General features: G+C 35.5%; 2 protein-coding genes across 4 annotated transcripts; one reads left to right on the top strand and one right to left on the bottom strand.

Annotated features, from left to right (window-relative positions):
• The first annotated feature begins 888 nt into the window (after positions 1-888).
• LOC125193249 (F-box protein At5g49610-like) lies at positions 889-2,217 on the top strand. Its single transcript, XM_048091015.1, has one exon. The coding sequence runs from the start codon at positions 889-891 to the stop codon at positions 2,215-2,217; it is 1,329 nt and encodes a 442-aa protein (XP_047946972.1).
• A 436-nt stretch (positions 2,218-2,653) lies between these two features.
• Positions 2,654-15,100, bottom strand: LOC125191785 (protein unc-13 homolog). 3 transcript variants are annotated; one of them, XM_048089199.1, is made up of 26 exons: positions 14,877-15,100; positions 14,412-14,476; positions 13,199-13,481; positions 12,612-12,726; positions 12,332-12,482; positions 11,870-12,037; positions 11,391-11,483; positions 11,096-11,305; positions 10,927-11,028; positions 10,499-10,729; positions 10,293-10,373; positions 9,894-9,980; positions 9,630-9,812; positions 9,385-9,537; positions 8,268-8,360; positions 8,032-8,103; positions 7,804-7,921; positions 7,178-7,350; positions 6,481-6,565; positions 5,756-5,890; positions 5,161-5,267; positions 4,644-4,721; positions 4,462-4,557; positions 4,027-4,122; positions 3,770-3,953; positions 2,654-3,199 (listed from the first exon to the last, which is right to left on the bottom strand). In XM_048089199.1, exons 1-26 carry the CDS (start codon positions 15,034-15,036, stop codon positions 3,048-3,050), a joined length of 3,471 nt encoding a protein of 1,156 aa, XP_047945156.1. In that variant the 5' UTR covers positions 15,037-15,100; the 3' UTR covers positions 2,654-3,047. The 3 variants fall into 3 exon arrangements, with proteins under 3 accessions (XP_047945156.1, XP_047945157.1, XP_047945158.1); XM_048089200.1 differs by having other exon boundaries at positions 12,612-12,678; XM_048089201.1 differs by lacking the exons at positions 14,412-14,476; positions 14,877-15,100 and having other exon boundaries at positions 12,612-12,689; positions 13,199-13,333.
• Between the last annotated feature and the right edge of the window lie 657 nt (positions 15,101-15,757).

The raw sequence follows: 15,757 nt of genomic DNA, 5'->3' as shown, positions 1-15,757 counted from the left end.
CACCAAGGCAATATTTATTTAACATCATAGTTTATCTTTATAAAGTATTTCTCTTAAAATACGTTTCCTCCATTTCACACCGCATTTTTCAATAAGGAATCAAAGTAGTTGGGGCGATGGTAGTGTATAAAAATCATAGAATCATAATTAATTGTGCATGTGAAAGATAGAAATAAAATTCCATTAACAAATTATATAATCTTATTTATAATCGCTATTTTCCGCTTTCCATAACGATTATCATTTTTTTACTTTTGGAGGTTCAAAACACCTAAGCAATATTTACCTAACATCATAGTTTATCTTTACACAATATATTTTCCAATATTATAAATTATTATCTACCTAAAGTGAAGGATAAAATACAAATTGTAAATTATTATCTATTGTAAACAATAAAAAATTTCAACCATTATCTTCGTACCTATCAACACATAATTATAATTTTATTAGGATGGATGCGATGTACATCCACAATGCACTATTATTTTTTTTATTTTTTTATCTCTAAGTAACACTCATTTAATAATGTTATATCATTAACTAATATACATAACCTAGCATTAGGTAGGCTACTTTAAACATAATTAAAATTATATTTATTAGGATCGATGCAATGTACTACTAGATTTCAATTTTATTGAATTATGGTAATTATAATTTTTTAACATGGAAACAAGATTTTGGAGTATATATTTTATATATGGAGTAAAAATTTGGTCATAATTACATTGAGTTATGGTAAATATTATTTAATATATTTTTAAATAATCATAAAATATAGGAATCACGTACTTAACAAATTAATATCGCCACATAAATTAACAAATATATATAGTTGTAGAAGTAGGAAAATCGAAGCGTTACATACATCAATTGCTCCAAAATATGAAAATCAAGAATCGAGATCGATTCAATGATCTTCCACGAGAAATCACGGTGGACATCCTGTCAAGACTCCCCGCTCGAAGCATCATGAGGTCCAAGTGTGTTTGCAAGGCATGGCGCGATCTGGTGCAGTCCCCTGAATTTGGCCCGTTGCATGCTCGTCATGCGGCCTTGTCCTCGGGCCGCCTCCCCACCGTTGAGGACCTCACATTCTCATACAGTACCTTCTCCCTCTTGGGGTTTATTGATGATAATGAAGTGATACAAAACACACCCAATAGTTTGGTTCTCTCCCATAAATGGCCAAACCCTAACTCGTTTATACATAGCTCAGCTAATGGCTTGCTCTTCATGATCAACTTGATCTCCGCATCTGGACTATTCATATGCAATCCAATCACTCGTGAGTATGTCACTTTTATTCTTGAGTGTGATTTGCGGGAATATGCTTTTGGATTTGGTGTAAGCAAAAGTGGTCAACACAAGCTTGTTATGATTTCTCAATCTCAAAATACGTGTCAAGTATACACTCTAGGCACGGGGCAGTGGAAAAGCATCGCGATTGGGAGCCAGTTTGAGTATGACGTGGAATACGAGGTTGCTTTTGTTAATGGGAATCTTCACTGGCTTGTACTTGATAGTCGCAAAGCTAGGATTTCTTGTCTCGATCTTGAAACAGAGCTATTTACCTCTTTTTCTTGTCCTGAACAAAAAGGCGATTTTCAGTATTACTCCATATCTGATTTGGGGGGTCTCTTGTGCTTCAGTGATGATACATATGAAGAAGGGATTAAAATATGGTGCATGAAAGAATATGGAGATGACAAATCTTGGACTCTTGATTATGTTATCAAGAGAGATATGCGAATGCTCGAAATTGGTCAACGTGTTCGTCATGCATTCAGATATCATGAAAATATGCCAGTAGACAAAGTTCACAGTGTTCTTGTGGAATTCTACGCATTCAAAATGGGGCGCACTGCACTAGATTTCCATGTTGATTATGATATTCTTCGTCATATATTAAAATATAATATGCGTGAGCACGTTAACGAGGATGAAATTGGTGATATTATTGATGAAATTCTACTACTCGGAAATGAGCATGATAAGCTTTATCCCATTAAAGCATTGCAAGATGGCGGGATCTTACTCTCATTGGATAAATCTGCTCGACTATTCTACTACCCGAATGACGCGACTAAACCTATGCGACAGATCGCAAACGCGGAGATCTATTATGATGATTCCAACTTAGTTATTTATAGTCCTAGTTTTGTTTCCCTCAAATCCTTGGTGATGGATAATATGAACGTTCACTCGTTTTAGAGTTTAATTATATTATTTCTTTTTAGTTATATTGGTATATTTTAGAGTTTAATTATATTATTTCTTTTTAGTTATATTGGTATATGAATGTATTTACTCTTTTTGATTGCTTTGTTTTGTCCTTTTTAATAATCTATTTTGGCCTTGTTGTTACTGTTTTATTATACTTGAGATTAAGACCAAGGAGGAAGAGATATTTGGGGAAGAAGTAGCCGCTCCATATAGTATCTCATTTCTTCTAAACCTAGAATAAAATTGCAGGAGTATTTATATTGTTGGGTTATTTTCATTGTCATATAATTGTTATAGAGGATAGAATAAATAGAGATTTTACAATACATTTTATTGTATAATTTTTTAAATTTTGTACGTAAAATCGTTTATTGTCTTTAATTAAGGTTAAAGTGAAATAAGACATTTATTGGCGGACAAACGGAAAAAAAAAAAAGATATTTAATCGCAGACGAAGGGAGTATTGATTTTCACTGTGCGTGTGTATGCATAAACAACCGATTCACAAATAGTAAGGAAGTATATGTAAGTGCAACTATATGAGCGACAATGATTAATATAGGTGGTTCCTTTGCCAAAATCGCTCCACCAGTTCCGGCTTTCGAGCATTTGCTCAAAGCATGGGCTGATCAGAGGCATGTTTGAATACGCCTTTCCGGCTAATTTTATTCTACAAGCATCACTACCCTCTCCTCTTCTTGGTCGAAAGGACTCTGCTACAGCCCTAAGCTAGCTGAGGCATCAGTTGTTGCAGTTTTCGCGCGATTTATATGCTTGCTACTGGCCAAATGTAATCATATTTCATCGTGCCACAGGTCTTATTTCCACGACACTTGTTGAAATCTCTTCGTTATGGACCTGAAGCTGCTATGGCTTTTCTCAGACCAACTGAAGGAGGCACCGCGTTTCAAGATGTCTGCAACAAAAGGGGAACCGAAACTGGAACTCTCCACTGCAGTCTCATCATATTCTGCAATCAATTAATGGAAAAGCTAAGCAATAGATAGGCTAATTACGTAAAGTTGGGCAGGTTTCTTGAATCGCAAAGTGAGTGATGATCAACATGAAATAGTAATATAACGAGATGCATACTAAACGAATATTTAGAATATAAACATAATCATTTGATAGAAGCATTTTCTATGAAAAAATCCTACAGTTTCATGTTAAATACTCCGCTTAATGACGCAGTCTCAAGAAAGACTCATCCACACGTCCTATGATGTAAATGTAACTTGTCTATCACCACACCACCGAATATTTTTCGATTTTAGGGGTATTACTATGTGCGCAAATCTCATCTCTCGTACACTTTTTTCACACTCCAACCTTCTTCGGGATTTAGGCACTAGTGTCATTATAAATGTTATCAAGCTTTTATTCATACTATATTAGTCATCTGAACTTAGGTCATATTTGTTTCTTCCTTTTTAATAAGTGATTTATTTCTTTTTCTTCTTAGAATTGCTCCTCAGATAATATCGCTAAACGTGAGATTGAAAATTATCCTAGATCATTAAGCAATAGAATAGATGATTACCAGAAGAGGCAGGAAACCGATAATGCTTTTTCAGGAACTTTGAAGCTTCCTTATCCTTCTTGTGGCACAATACTCGAAGCAAAGTATGAGTATCCCCAACATATCTTTGACCCTTTTTATAACTATTCACACCGGCTGACATGTTTTGACTGGATGATATTAGCATCTTGATCAAGGATTGAGTCTGCCACGAGAGAATGATCAGGGAAAATGAGAACTACGCATTTGTAGTGATTGGAAGCTAGGAACAAATCTACCTGAAGGGAAAACAGGCTAAGAACTTGACGATAAAATTTTGCTTCCTCTTCAACCAATGAACGAGGGAGGCCTTCTCCATCAGCAATAAACAACTCCTGCAAAATTATGAATTAGTATATTATTCAAGAAAAAATTATTCAACGTATTACAACCTTGTAACACCATCAAACTTGTTGAGGTAAATAATACCAATAGGACCAGAGTCTAGTTGGACACAAACTATACATTCTTTTTCCATCTCACTAGTTTGGTGGAAAAAACAAATTTGGCATGGTATGATTTCCAGGAATATTTGTATGAATTGATCCATGACTGAGCTATTTCTAAGCTACCAGTTACTGAAGACAACAAATTTAATAGTAGTATTAAGTTTTAGATATTAGAATAAATCATGACAATACAAAAATCCTCAGATGGCAGTGGTATGGGATCACCTTTAGCATATTAAAGTCTTCTTCAATCAATACAGTATCAGAATCAGAAAATGCACGTGAAGGGCCTCCATCAAGTAAAACCCACATAAAACCTTCCTGTTGCATATTGAAACATAAAATCAGGAAGAAAAAACAATGTGTAAAAAAGGCAAAATTTACAGATATCACAGGCAAGATCATACCAATGATGCCTTCCAAATGTTTGACACTACAAGGTCCCTGATTGTATCGTCAATCACACTGCATACATCATTCAGGACCTATAAAGATGCAAGGGAATGCTTCAGAAAATTTATAAGTAAAGAAATAGTTAATGTAGTTCTATTCAATTTCCTGAATCCGTCTTCATTAAAAGTTCCATTTATAATTTATTGAGCAAAGGTATATGGAAGCACGCTAAAGAAAAACGTGATACATCATTATCAACTATGAACACTTTTAAGTACTTTCGACATTATGATGTTCAGCAAAATATTACAGTAAGTACTAAGCCTTTGGAAGGAAAAAAATATATATTAGACACACTGAAGAAAGTTGTTTGATTCACCAAAGCAGGCTCAGATATCAGACCATATGTTTTGATGTTCATTTATTGATTAGGAAAATAGTAGCATTAGATTGGGAAAGGGGAAGAGATTACATACAAGACTACAAAGTAGGTGCTCGTAGCTAAAAACATTAGGGAGGGACAAATCTCACTTTATCAAATTGAGGCAGTACAGCTTCTATGCGGTTTCCTTCGACGCCCCCATAATATAGATAAGACAAGAATGAATCTCTCATATCCCAGAATACAACTTTGGCACCTGGAAATTCAAAAAACATTGACACAGCTCAATTCTAAAGCACATAGAGAGAAAACACAATTATGCCTTTCGTTCCATACCATATGGCCATACCACACATTTCATAGACCTCTATAGTTAGTTCCATAAACCAAAACTCTTGGAAAACACTTAAGGCATGATGATTTTACGAGGTAAAGTATTTAACCAAAGGTTGGCACAGTCCCAAATAGTTTACACTGCACCATCAGTTTGGTCAAAGAAAACAATACTTTTATATGCACCGTAAACATAAATGCTTCGGGTAACCAGATTAAAGAATCATTTGCTTATTTAGAACAGAGACGATATTGAATTCAAAGAACAGATTAAAGAATAATTTGCTTATCTCATGTAAACCGCTCCAAAACTACAGATGCCTCAGGAGTATTTCATTGTAATTAATGCATCAATTACTTTTATCAATTAGCAGAGGTTACAGACCACGAATTAGGATCTTCCATGATTACCTAAAAATTCGCTAGTCTTCTGAATACCCTGAGCTGCAGAATCCCTGATGCAATCCAAAGTGGCAACAAAAAGCTCAGAAACTGATTCACCATTTAAATCTGTTGGCTCCAAAGTTCCAGGAGTTCTCTCTGTTGCTGAATGAGATGAACAGTGTGTTAATGTAAGCTTCCTTTGATTTATTACAGGGATACTTTATCACATAATGGAAGTTTGTGTTGATCTAGGGTGATTTCTTCCATATTACAAAGTCATTTAAGAAAACCATGTCATTACGGAAAACTATAAATGAATATATATGCCATGAAACTGATATTTATAAATCATATGCAATACTATTCCGATTCGTTCAAGTGGCATAATGGCTTCTTCCTACAATAAGCTTTACTTGAGCATAAATTTAGTCTCACGTGACATTTCCAAAGAATGCCCCCAGCATAAGTCTATTTACTCGGTGAGTTAACATAATCTTCTGAAAAGCAAGCTTGATCCTGAACCTAAAGACTTCACAAGTGGAACTCATTTACACTCACTAGCTTTGGTTGATGCAGATATTAACAATAAGTAGGTAATTTCCCAACTCAAATGGCCTGTTTAGATGACCTTTGGATGAAATGAGGAGTGGAAATTGTACACTTGTTTTCTGAAGCATTAAGAACATGATAATATCTGAAAGAATAAGATTACATAAATTAGATTGGATAATTTGTAGTTATAAAGAACCTACAATATCTGTCTTTTCTGTTTGATGCGACAGATTCCCACGACTTCCTAATGCCTTCTTCAAGTATCGCAACTTGTTTTTGAATATACTGCAAAAATAAGCATCAGCCTCTGTGTAAGTATTGCAACAAGATTCAGATAAAGGAATGGTTCAGAGATGGTGAGCTTAGAATGTCAATCAGCTCCTAGAACTATGGTTACTGGCCCTCTTATGCATACTTATCTATATCAAGTACTTAGGTAACTTGCATACTGACATACAGACAGTTGCCCTAAAAAAGATCATATACTGGATCATAAACAAATGTTCTTTTATTGTTAACAATTATTCATGATAACCCCCAGCATCATTATTGTTCTGGTCCAACTTATGATGCACTTGACATGTTTCTTTGGATATACATGAACATCAAGATCTTTATTGTTTCTTCTCAATTGATGTCTTCTAAACAGCACTTAAATTAACATACTAAAGACTTATAGGTGAGTTCCTTTTTATTAGATAGAATGTAAATGAAAGATGCCAGTTTCATTTCAGCACTCTAAAGCACAACCCTTGAAACAATGGTTGAACTTACAGAAACCATCAATTTTGTGTTAGTATTTCCTAAACCAGTCAAATAACACCTGAATCAATTAATAAAAAAGTGAAAATGGTGGGTTGAATTTATAGCAATGAATCAGAGCCAACTTCAACTCACTCGATAAGTATTTAATCTGATACATAGCTTGGAAGAAGTCAGCTCATCCAACTCTTTATATATTTCATGATCAATAATTGAACTCTCAGCCACCTTTCTCTTGATAATAGGAAATGTTGCTTCCTTGTAGCGAGTCAGTGGAGGAGTAGAAGGGTACAACTTTTGCTTCTCAACTGTACGGCAAAAGTTACACTGTTATATTCTCATGTTAATTGGCTGCAGAAGAAAAAATGAACCATACATTCAGAAGATCATGAAGAGACTAAATCATCAGTGGAATTAATGGACAAAGAAATCCCTAGAGAATAGATAAGCGATCAAGCCCTGATAAGCTCAACATAATACTTTCACTAGCCCATCCATAGGCCAATTTCTCAAATCCCACCAGACTAGTCTCAGTCTGTATGTTCTTTTTATATTATTGTAACAAAAAACAAAAGTTTTATTGAGATTTGATGGGTGAAGTATTACATAGGCAATATTATTAAAAACAAGACCATGTAGGTTTTTCACATCAAAGACGGGTAAGAACCAACTTAAAATAGTAATAAACAGAGCACGGCAGTTTTCATACTTGCAGCAATACCTATATACAGTAAAAATCCGCACTTTCAGAAGTTCCATACCTAATTGGCTAATTACATTCGACAAATAAGTATCCAGGCTGTGGAAAATTATCGATAATAGAGCTTGTAAATGAGTTATGTCCATTGGGAGGCTCCACTGAAAAAATTGATCTACTGTCTGCAAAATAAATGATATGTGATCTTTGAATTATCAAAGTAGAACAAAATTTCCTTTAGCACAAATAATGTGTATCAGACTATCAGTCACTATATAGAAACTGTGCATACATCCTCTATGATTCTAAACACTTCAACTGCTGAAGCTGCATGCTTTTGCTGAGCTGATAGAGGTTCCCAGTCCTGCCAACATGGGAAAAGAAATCGGTTGACATGCTATATAGAGATCCAGAATAACACATTGTATTTTCCCTGTAAATTTGTGTCAGCAATAAGAGCTTCACAAACAAGGGCCGGCATACTTCATTTCTCATCATAATATTGTGTCAACCGAATATGAGAAAGACCTCAAGATCAAAAGCACGCCCAGTCCATTCCAGAATTCTTTCATATTGTGCAACTACCCAATCCAGAATGAAAGGCTTTGAAATTTCAGCAATCTGCAGCGAGAAGTAAAAAAGGAATGAGCATAAACGAAGTGTGAGACAATCATGAATCATACAAATGAATCAACTTCATACATATTACACCCCATCATTTTTGGGTTGGGCTTGCAGCATGATGTCAATAAATATAAATATGTAAATAATACAACAGCCATTTTTGCCATAGCCAAGTTCCATCAGGAAAGGGCAAAACTTTTTTTAGCAGGATAATTTGTTTCATAAAATTGGGAAATCGACATACTACAAGACACAAGAATAATCAGGTGATGACTTATGGAGGTGTATTTCAGGGCAAAAGAATAGTGATCCTTTATTACAATGTCAAAATCTGAAATTACATTGTTTTAGTTAGCACGAATTGTGTGTGTGTTGGGAAAGGAGGGAGGGGGGCTGCAGTCCATCACCATCTGGCTGCAGAACTCAATATGACTTCTACAATCTACGTATATTAGTGGTTTCTATTCATATACCACTAAATGGAGTTAAAGAAGACTTCAGATACCACCAGTAACCCCAACCATACAGTCCTCCGAAAACAGCAACCAATTAGCATACGTGAAAAGCATTATTCTCATTGAAGTCTGTCATGAACAGATATTCCAGTGATGTGGGTCTCAGCAGTAGGAAGCATAGATTGCCACCTTAAAAAACATAAAAGAAATACAGTAGCTTTTAAGTAAAAGGTCGAAATTTCCCTAGATTTCCCAGATATGTTGACTATGCTAACATGAAGATATATTGCATCTTGAGAAGCATACCAACATACAAGATGCAAAAAAACTAATATGTTCTGTATAAGAATGCATTCTAATTTGGATTCTCTATAAACACAGGCCACACAAAGACAGAGGTGGACCGGAGGTGAAAGGAAGTGACTGTTCTCCTGCTATTAGACTTTTTTGTAAAAAAAATATCATCAGAAGATCAGAAGAAGTTCAACAATCAATAAATCAATTTTTTTTCTCAAAATCAAACTATATTAGTGTGAATTGTTTGAAGGGTTGCAAAAGAAACCAACCTGATAACGCTCAAATCCTCTGCTATGGTGTGAATTGTTTTCTTCACAAGCTGAAGAATAGAGTTCAATAAGGTAACACTCAAGACCATAAGCTGCGGGAAGCACTTTCCTGACATCCTCAGTGATGCTTGTAATATCCTTCATAAAGGGTTTCTAGAGGAAAAGGAAAGAAGTGAAATACATCAATAATTACCGACATGGAATTTCAAGTTGAGAAAAAACATTTAGTTTCACCACAAGCAGACCAGTCTTTCACCATAAAGTTGGTGTAACATCTTGGCTGAGATCATGGCACATCCAGGATACCAACGACGCAAGATGGGGCTGAATATGGATAGATCCTTCTCTGCAATTTGTTTGAGTTCACTTGCAAGAATAGCCAGAGGATGCATCTTACCATTCATAGAGCCAGTAGCAAAATCAATAGCCTGAAATTTAGGCATAAACTTTGTCATGATGATAATCAAAGAAGTTAATGCTTCCATCATTACTGTAGAGACAAGCCTTACCCTCCTGCAGGCAGCATATTGAGTTTTCTCAATGTATACTCTTATCTTTTGAGTAACAACATCATTAGGAAGGAAATATCCTGTAGACTACAGGGACAACAGGATTAGTTTGGATGATACTAGCTCTCACCAGCAACAAGAGAAAATAAATTACTGAAAAACTAAACTCCTGGCTAAGACATGATGTACAATCTGAAACGTCTTGCTAAGCTAGATCCAGATGAGAATGAAGAAGTATCAGCTGTAGCCTAATACAAAATTTTGACTTCTGTAGTTTACATAGAACAGAAATTAAAGAAGATGCTGATATGTGGAAATTCACACTTGTCCAATATGGAAATCACTTCTCTCACACCATATAGGATCAAATTTATAGCGATTTTTCAGCAGTGTTGGTACCTGGGGATTTCTCTGTGGAATAAAATCTTGAGTCCCAGTGGATAACCCCATTGTCAACACCCTCTCAAAGAACGAAGATTTCTGAAAATTTAAGATCCCTTCAGAATAATATTACAACGAGCACCACTTCAAAATTGCTCGAAGTCTCGAGCATCACTAAACTACAAGCGATATAGGATGCTCTGACAAGTTATGAAGCAAATAACCTGACTGAAATATAGATGATAATCCTGCAATTTACTGTTGCACCACAAACTAATTGAGAAAAATATGGACTGCAGCAAATCAAATCTAGTTTCGCACTCAATGCCAACGGTTGGGCACGTTAAGCTTCTCATGTAGGACACTTCTTTGTCATCCTTGAGGTCAGCAGATAAAACATGCTTCACTTCGCGAATAGCATGGTCCAATAGTATTGCCTCTTCAGTTGTGACAAACTTCAAGTGAAACAAATTTTCATTAGGAAATTGAGCAGAGGTAAAAGTTTGATGAGATGTGTCAAAGTCACCCAAAACAATCTATGCACAAGTTCCATTATAATCTAATATCAAATTTCTGTGGCAGATTTTGACATTTTGAGAAAACGTCTAGCACCAACTAGTTAAGATAAAATGATGCATCTGAAAGTTTATACCTGTTGAAAAAGCACCCAAGCAAATAATGTGTGATGCAGTCTCTCTGTAATGCCCAACATTGACCAAGTTAATTTGACCAGTTTCAAGATCTCTTCTGCTTCCTGGTACAGATTCAAACATAATCATATATTTTGTAACAGAACAACACATAAAATGCAGAGTCCAAACCTCTATAATCTGACTTTCTTCCAAAACATCAAATAGACCGAAAAGCAGTTTCTCATAGAGTCTAATGTTCAAATGATAACCACTGGTCCAGTAGTATGTTTCACCCTCTATTCCAAAGCGCCCAGGTATGGATGAGAATGCCAAAGCAACTTGTCGAAGAGTTAAAAGAACATCCCTCCGTTGTGAAGAGGACATCTTCATATCCCATTCCTGGCCATAAGAAAGAAGAAAGAAAAACTATCAAAGAGGGCAACCACCAGTGCTGTTGTCAAACAAAGCTAAATTCAAGATATACCTTTGAATTTTTTATTTTTGCAAGTGACTCCTCGATCATCTCTTTTTCAGCCTTCATATGATCAGAACGAACTAGTTCTTCAAAAATATTAACCTGTAGAAGCTAGAATCACAAACTGAAAACAACAAGCCTAGGCACCAGAAAAAATATTACAAACTGTTGAATGCTTATGGTAAATGAAGTTTAGGAATAAAAGAAGGAAGATCAAATGTTCTTGTGTGCTGCAGATGCTAATCCAGCGATGTTTAACTTATAACTTAGAAAGGCCTTAAATCACTGTAATTGTCAGGTTTGCAAAAAAGGAAAAAATGCAATTTTAACTTTTTCTATTTAGTGCTGGACTACCATTTGCATGTCTCTTGGTATCACATGCTCCATGACAAGAAAATAAGTTATTTGTACAAACAAAATAGCATAATGAAACAAAAGAGAATTCTGCAAACAAAAAAAAAAAGCAAAACCCAGTGGGAAAAAAATACTTGTCTGCTCTTCCAATGGAGGTATGATTTCTCGCTTGGAAAATCAGATCTTAATAAACCAGTCAAGAGAACCAAGGACAACTGTGGAACATCGATTTGAGTGCAAACTTTCCCCATCACAAACTGTGTCAATCTCCGCCTAATAAAAGCATCTGCAGCTTCAGATATCTGTGTAAAACACGGACAGTGTCAGTTTAAGAGTGGAAACATGCCCCTTTGTTAAGAAAATTTCAAATATTAAGGAACTAAATGAGTAGAGACAAGGATAGTATTCAGCTCAATCACAATTAGAAGAATAAAGTGCTGAGCTTCAGTAAACTGGGCTTTAATACCCCATTGGAGCAATTTCCATGTCACTATGTCAGACAACTATTTGATCTTCTTTTTTCGTTATATCGGTAGACCGGGGTTTGAAACCCTGCAAGAACAAGAATGTAATATCGCAGGAACAGAGTAAAATACCTGCATTTGTAAGCGAATTGTGTCAAGGACCTTCAAATGACTTTCAATAGGTGCCGATTCCATATGCCGTTTCTCTTTCCTATTTTTTAACCCAGAAAGGAACTTAGAACTTTTTTCTCTCTTTCTACCCTCAGTTGTCTGAATTTCTAACCTAAACAAACAGAAAGCAAAAAAGCAAATGAGACACAAAAGCCAATAGTGTAATGAATAGAAGGGGGGAGGGGTGGAACAAAAAAAGTACCAAAAAGTTATCTAAGTAGCACAGAGAAGAAAAGATTACCCGGAAAAAAGCATACATGCAAGAAACACTTCATAAGCAGTTTCCCGCAAGTCATCATCCCGTAAACCTTCACAAATCCTAAAACTGTGCATCAGTTTACTCAAAACTGGAATTTCTTGTTTGCAAAACAGCCAATAAACCAAGAACACTGTGAATAATCTATGAGAACCTTCAAACTTTCTAAATCTGGTTGAGTTCAATGATCATAGAGAAGCCCCTCCATGACCAACCTAAGTCTTTCTTATGTCTCCTAGCCCTCTATAAAATAATGCAGGGAGGGAAAATGAATTGGCTACAAGTTACAACATCGTTTTAAGTCTCTTACAGAAGGAGCAAAATCACTACAAACCTTAAAAGGGATGCTTATATCCACCACTTAAATTTAAAGCCAAGCAAAAAAAAGTATCAAAAGGATCATCAGTAATCAAATAAAAGACCGTATTCTATTAATAAAATCAACAAAACAAATAAGTTGAGAAGGAGAAAATGGATCTGATTGAAGCTTCTTAACTTCATTTTAATGATTTGTCTTGAGCTGACTATGTTTAGTTGGTAGGGAATAATTATACAATGAGAAATATCTGTACCTGTTCTTAGATTTGGTAATCCTACTGAATGGGTAAGTTTATTATCCAATGATTTTGCACATGGGATAGTATTTTCTTGATAATTATTCCCAGCCTCCTGACTGGAGATATATGATCTTTCTGCAGCTGGATAGGTAGGCCCAGGAAAATTGTTCCTTTCAACAAAGTCACTTTCGTTTGCTTTCCGGTTCAGGGGGATTGACGGTGCAACACGACGAGGTGGAGATCCAGCTGATTCTGTTCCCGAGAGGAGGTAAAAAACATCTCCTGATTGCAAATGCATCTACAAAATTAATATAATCAGTATTCAAGGCAATAAGAATAGTCTCAAAAGTATAACTGAATCTATCTGGAGAAAATGAAAGGCACGTTTAAACAGTAGCAGGCAGTGTACCTCATATCCTCCATGACCTCAATTCATTTATATATAAACATACATACACATGCACCTCAATCTTGTACTATATTTTCCTACAATTAATCTAGTATCATAACCGTGAAGGAGTAAAATGTGTTTTAAAACTTTTGAGAATTGCATTTTTAGCTTACCAGAAAATTGAGTGCTATATTTGTTTTTCCCAATTAAAATTGTATATTAAGTACAGTAACCCTGCATCCTCCAAAGGGAAAGTTAAAGCAAGATACAAAAAATTTAGAAGCATCTCATAGGACTGGGGAAAATGTAGAACACGATGCTAGCAAGATTACATAGCCAACAATTGGCGCTGACTTTGATGGACGAACAAATTCCAGGTATAAGACCATACCAAATAATTTCTTCTGCAACTGTAAAATGGGTATGTAAAATGCTCTTGTTAATTCTAAGCGCCCAAGAAGAAAATTAATTAAAGGTACTAGGTAAGAACTAGTAGCCAACGATGTATTGAAAAGGGGAATATTTATCTGCTCCATGGAACAAACAGAGAACTGCAGTCTGCAGTACTAATCAAGCTAAAAGATAAACTGGACTTATAATCAGAGAAAGTTCAATGGTAGTTTGACAAAAAAAAAAATCTAATGCCACGCATACAAAGAAGCAGGACTCATACATAACATCTGAATTACAAAACAAATACTACAAGAGAAGGATCAAGGATGACAATAATAAATGAAGTCCAGAGCTTGGGACTTCAAGTTCCATAGATCAACCAAAAAAACAATAATTAGACAACAAAAGGAGAAAGTGGGAACAACCTCCCACCGGATTTCTTACCGCTATTGGATGTGAAGACTCCTCATGATACCTCCTTGTTGCTTGAGAAACATCAAGCACGCCACCTAACCACCAAGTACCAACAACAACCATTCATTCTACCAAATTTTAAAAAACACCAAAACAATAAATAGATAATAGTAGAAATTTAAACAATCGAGCAAAATATACTTCTCCACAGCCAAAATGAGACTCCGATCATTTAAAATCTCAAAAATCAAAACCATAATTCCCCGACGCACCTCTTCGCGCCAAAATACGAATTAAAAAACAATAAAGCAATTGCAATTTTAGGTCTCGACACAGCTCCTCGCTACAGCTCAACAATTATTATTCATCAAACGGAAATAACAACAAGTAGCAGTTCAGCGCATGCCTCACAGCTGAAAATTACACGCCTACAAACATCCACAGCACGAACACACGCACACAAACACGCAATACACTGTATACAGATGCATATACCGGACTGGATGCATTCGAGAACGTAATCAGCGCTGAGATGATCGAATTCGATGTCCGCCGCCGCGGTGATTTCCTTGATGAGGCCAGACGAGAGGAGGAACTCCAGCAGCTTGCGGCGATCGTCGCGATAGCGCCGCAGCAGATCGTTCGAGAACTCCATCGCGAATTCCGATTATCACATAGCACAGAAACCTGCTGCGGTTTGAACAATGAAAAAGGCACAAAGTCACACTGTGTCAATTATTTGTTTATTGAAAAAAATGACATTTTCGTTTTTTGTTTTTGTTTTTATTTTTTTCTATCTATCGAGTAGCGCGAAAAGGCGACGGCATAAAGCATAAAGTATTTTTCTCTTTGTTGCTTTTGGTTTGGGCCTTTTGGTTTGGGCCCTTTATCGGGCCTATGCCCAAATCTAATATTTAGGGCCCTAGAATATATTTATAATTATGAGTTTTTAGAAATGTAAAAAAATAGTGAAAAAAGTTATTGGAATATAAATGTCATTTTTATATATTAATTATATAATAAAATATGAGTAAAATAAGGTTGGTTGAATATAAAGCTTATTAGTACTATTTATTGAAAGAGTGAACCGAGACAATGAACATCCTTGTCTATCATTGATTTAGTTCGAATTCCATTATATCTTTTCGAAGTGTTTGTGCAGTTACATGAGTCATACTCATCCAAGTCGAGGACCGACTAGGAAATCCGAAACTTATGAATCTATTTTATTCATTCGTAACTTAAGAAATAAGATAATTGTTTACCTTCCAAAATCATTATATACAAACAATATTTCCTTACTTATTTTCGATGTCATTAGCTAGCCAACATCTTCCCATTATCGTATCAGATATTTTTCCTTTTAAATGATTTTA

Source organism: Salvia hispanica, chromosome 6 (genome assembly GCF_023119035.1).
Source record: "Salvia hispanica cultivar TCC Black 2014 chromosome 6, UniMelb_Shisp_WGS_1.0, whole genome shotgun sequence".
Lineage (NCBI taxonomy): Eukaryota > Viridiplantae > Streptophyta > Magnoliopsida > Lamiales > Lamiaceae > Salvia > Salvia hispanica.
The sequence above is the reverse complement of the archived record's forward strand: the minus strand, read 5'-3'. Positions and strand labels throughout refer to the sequence as shown.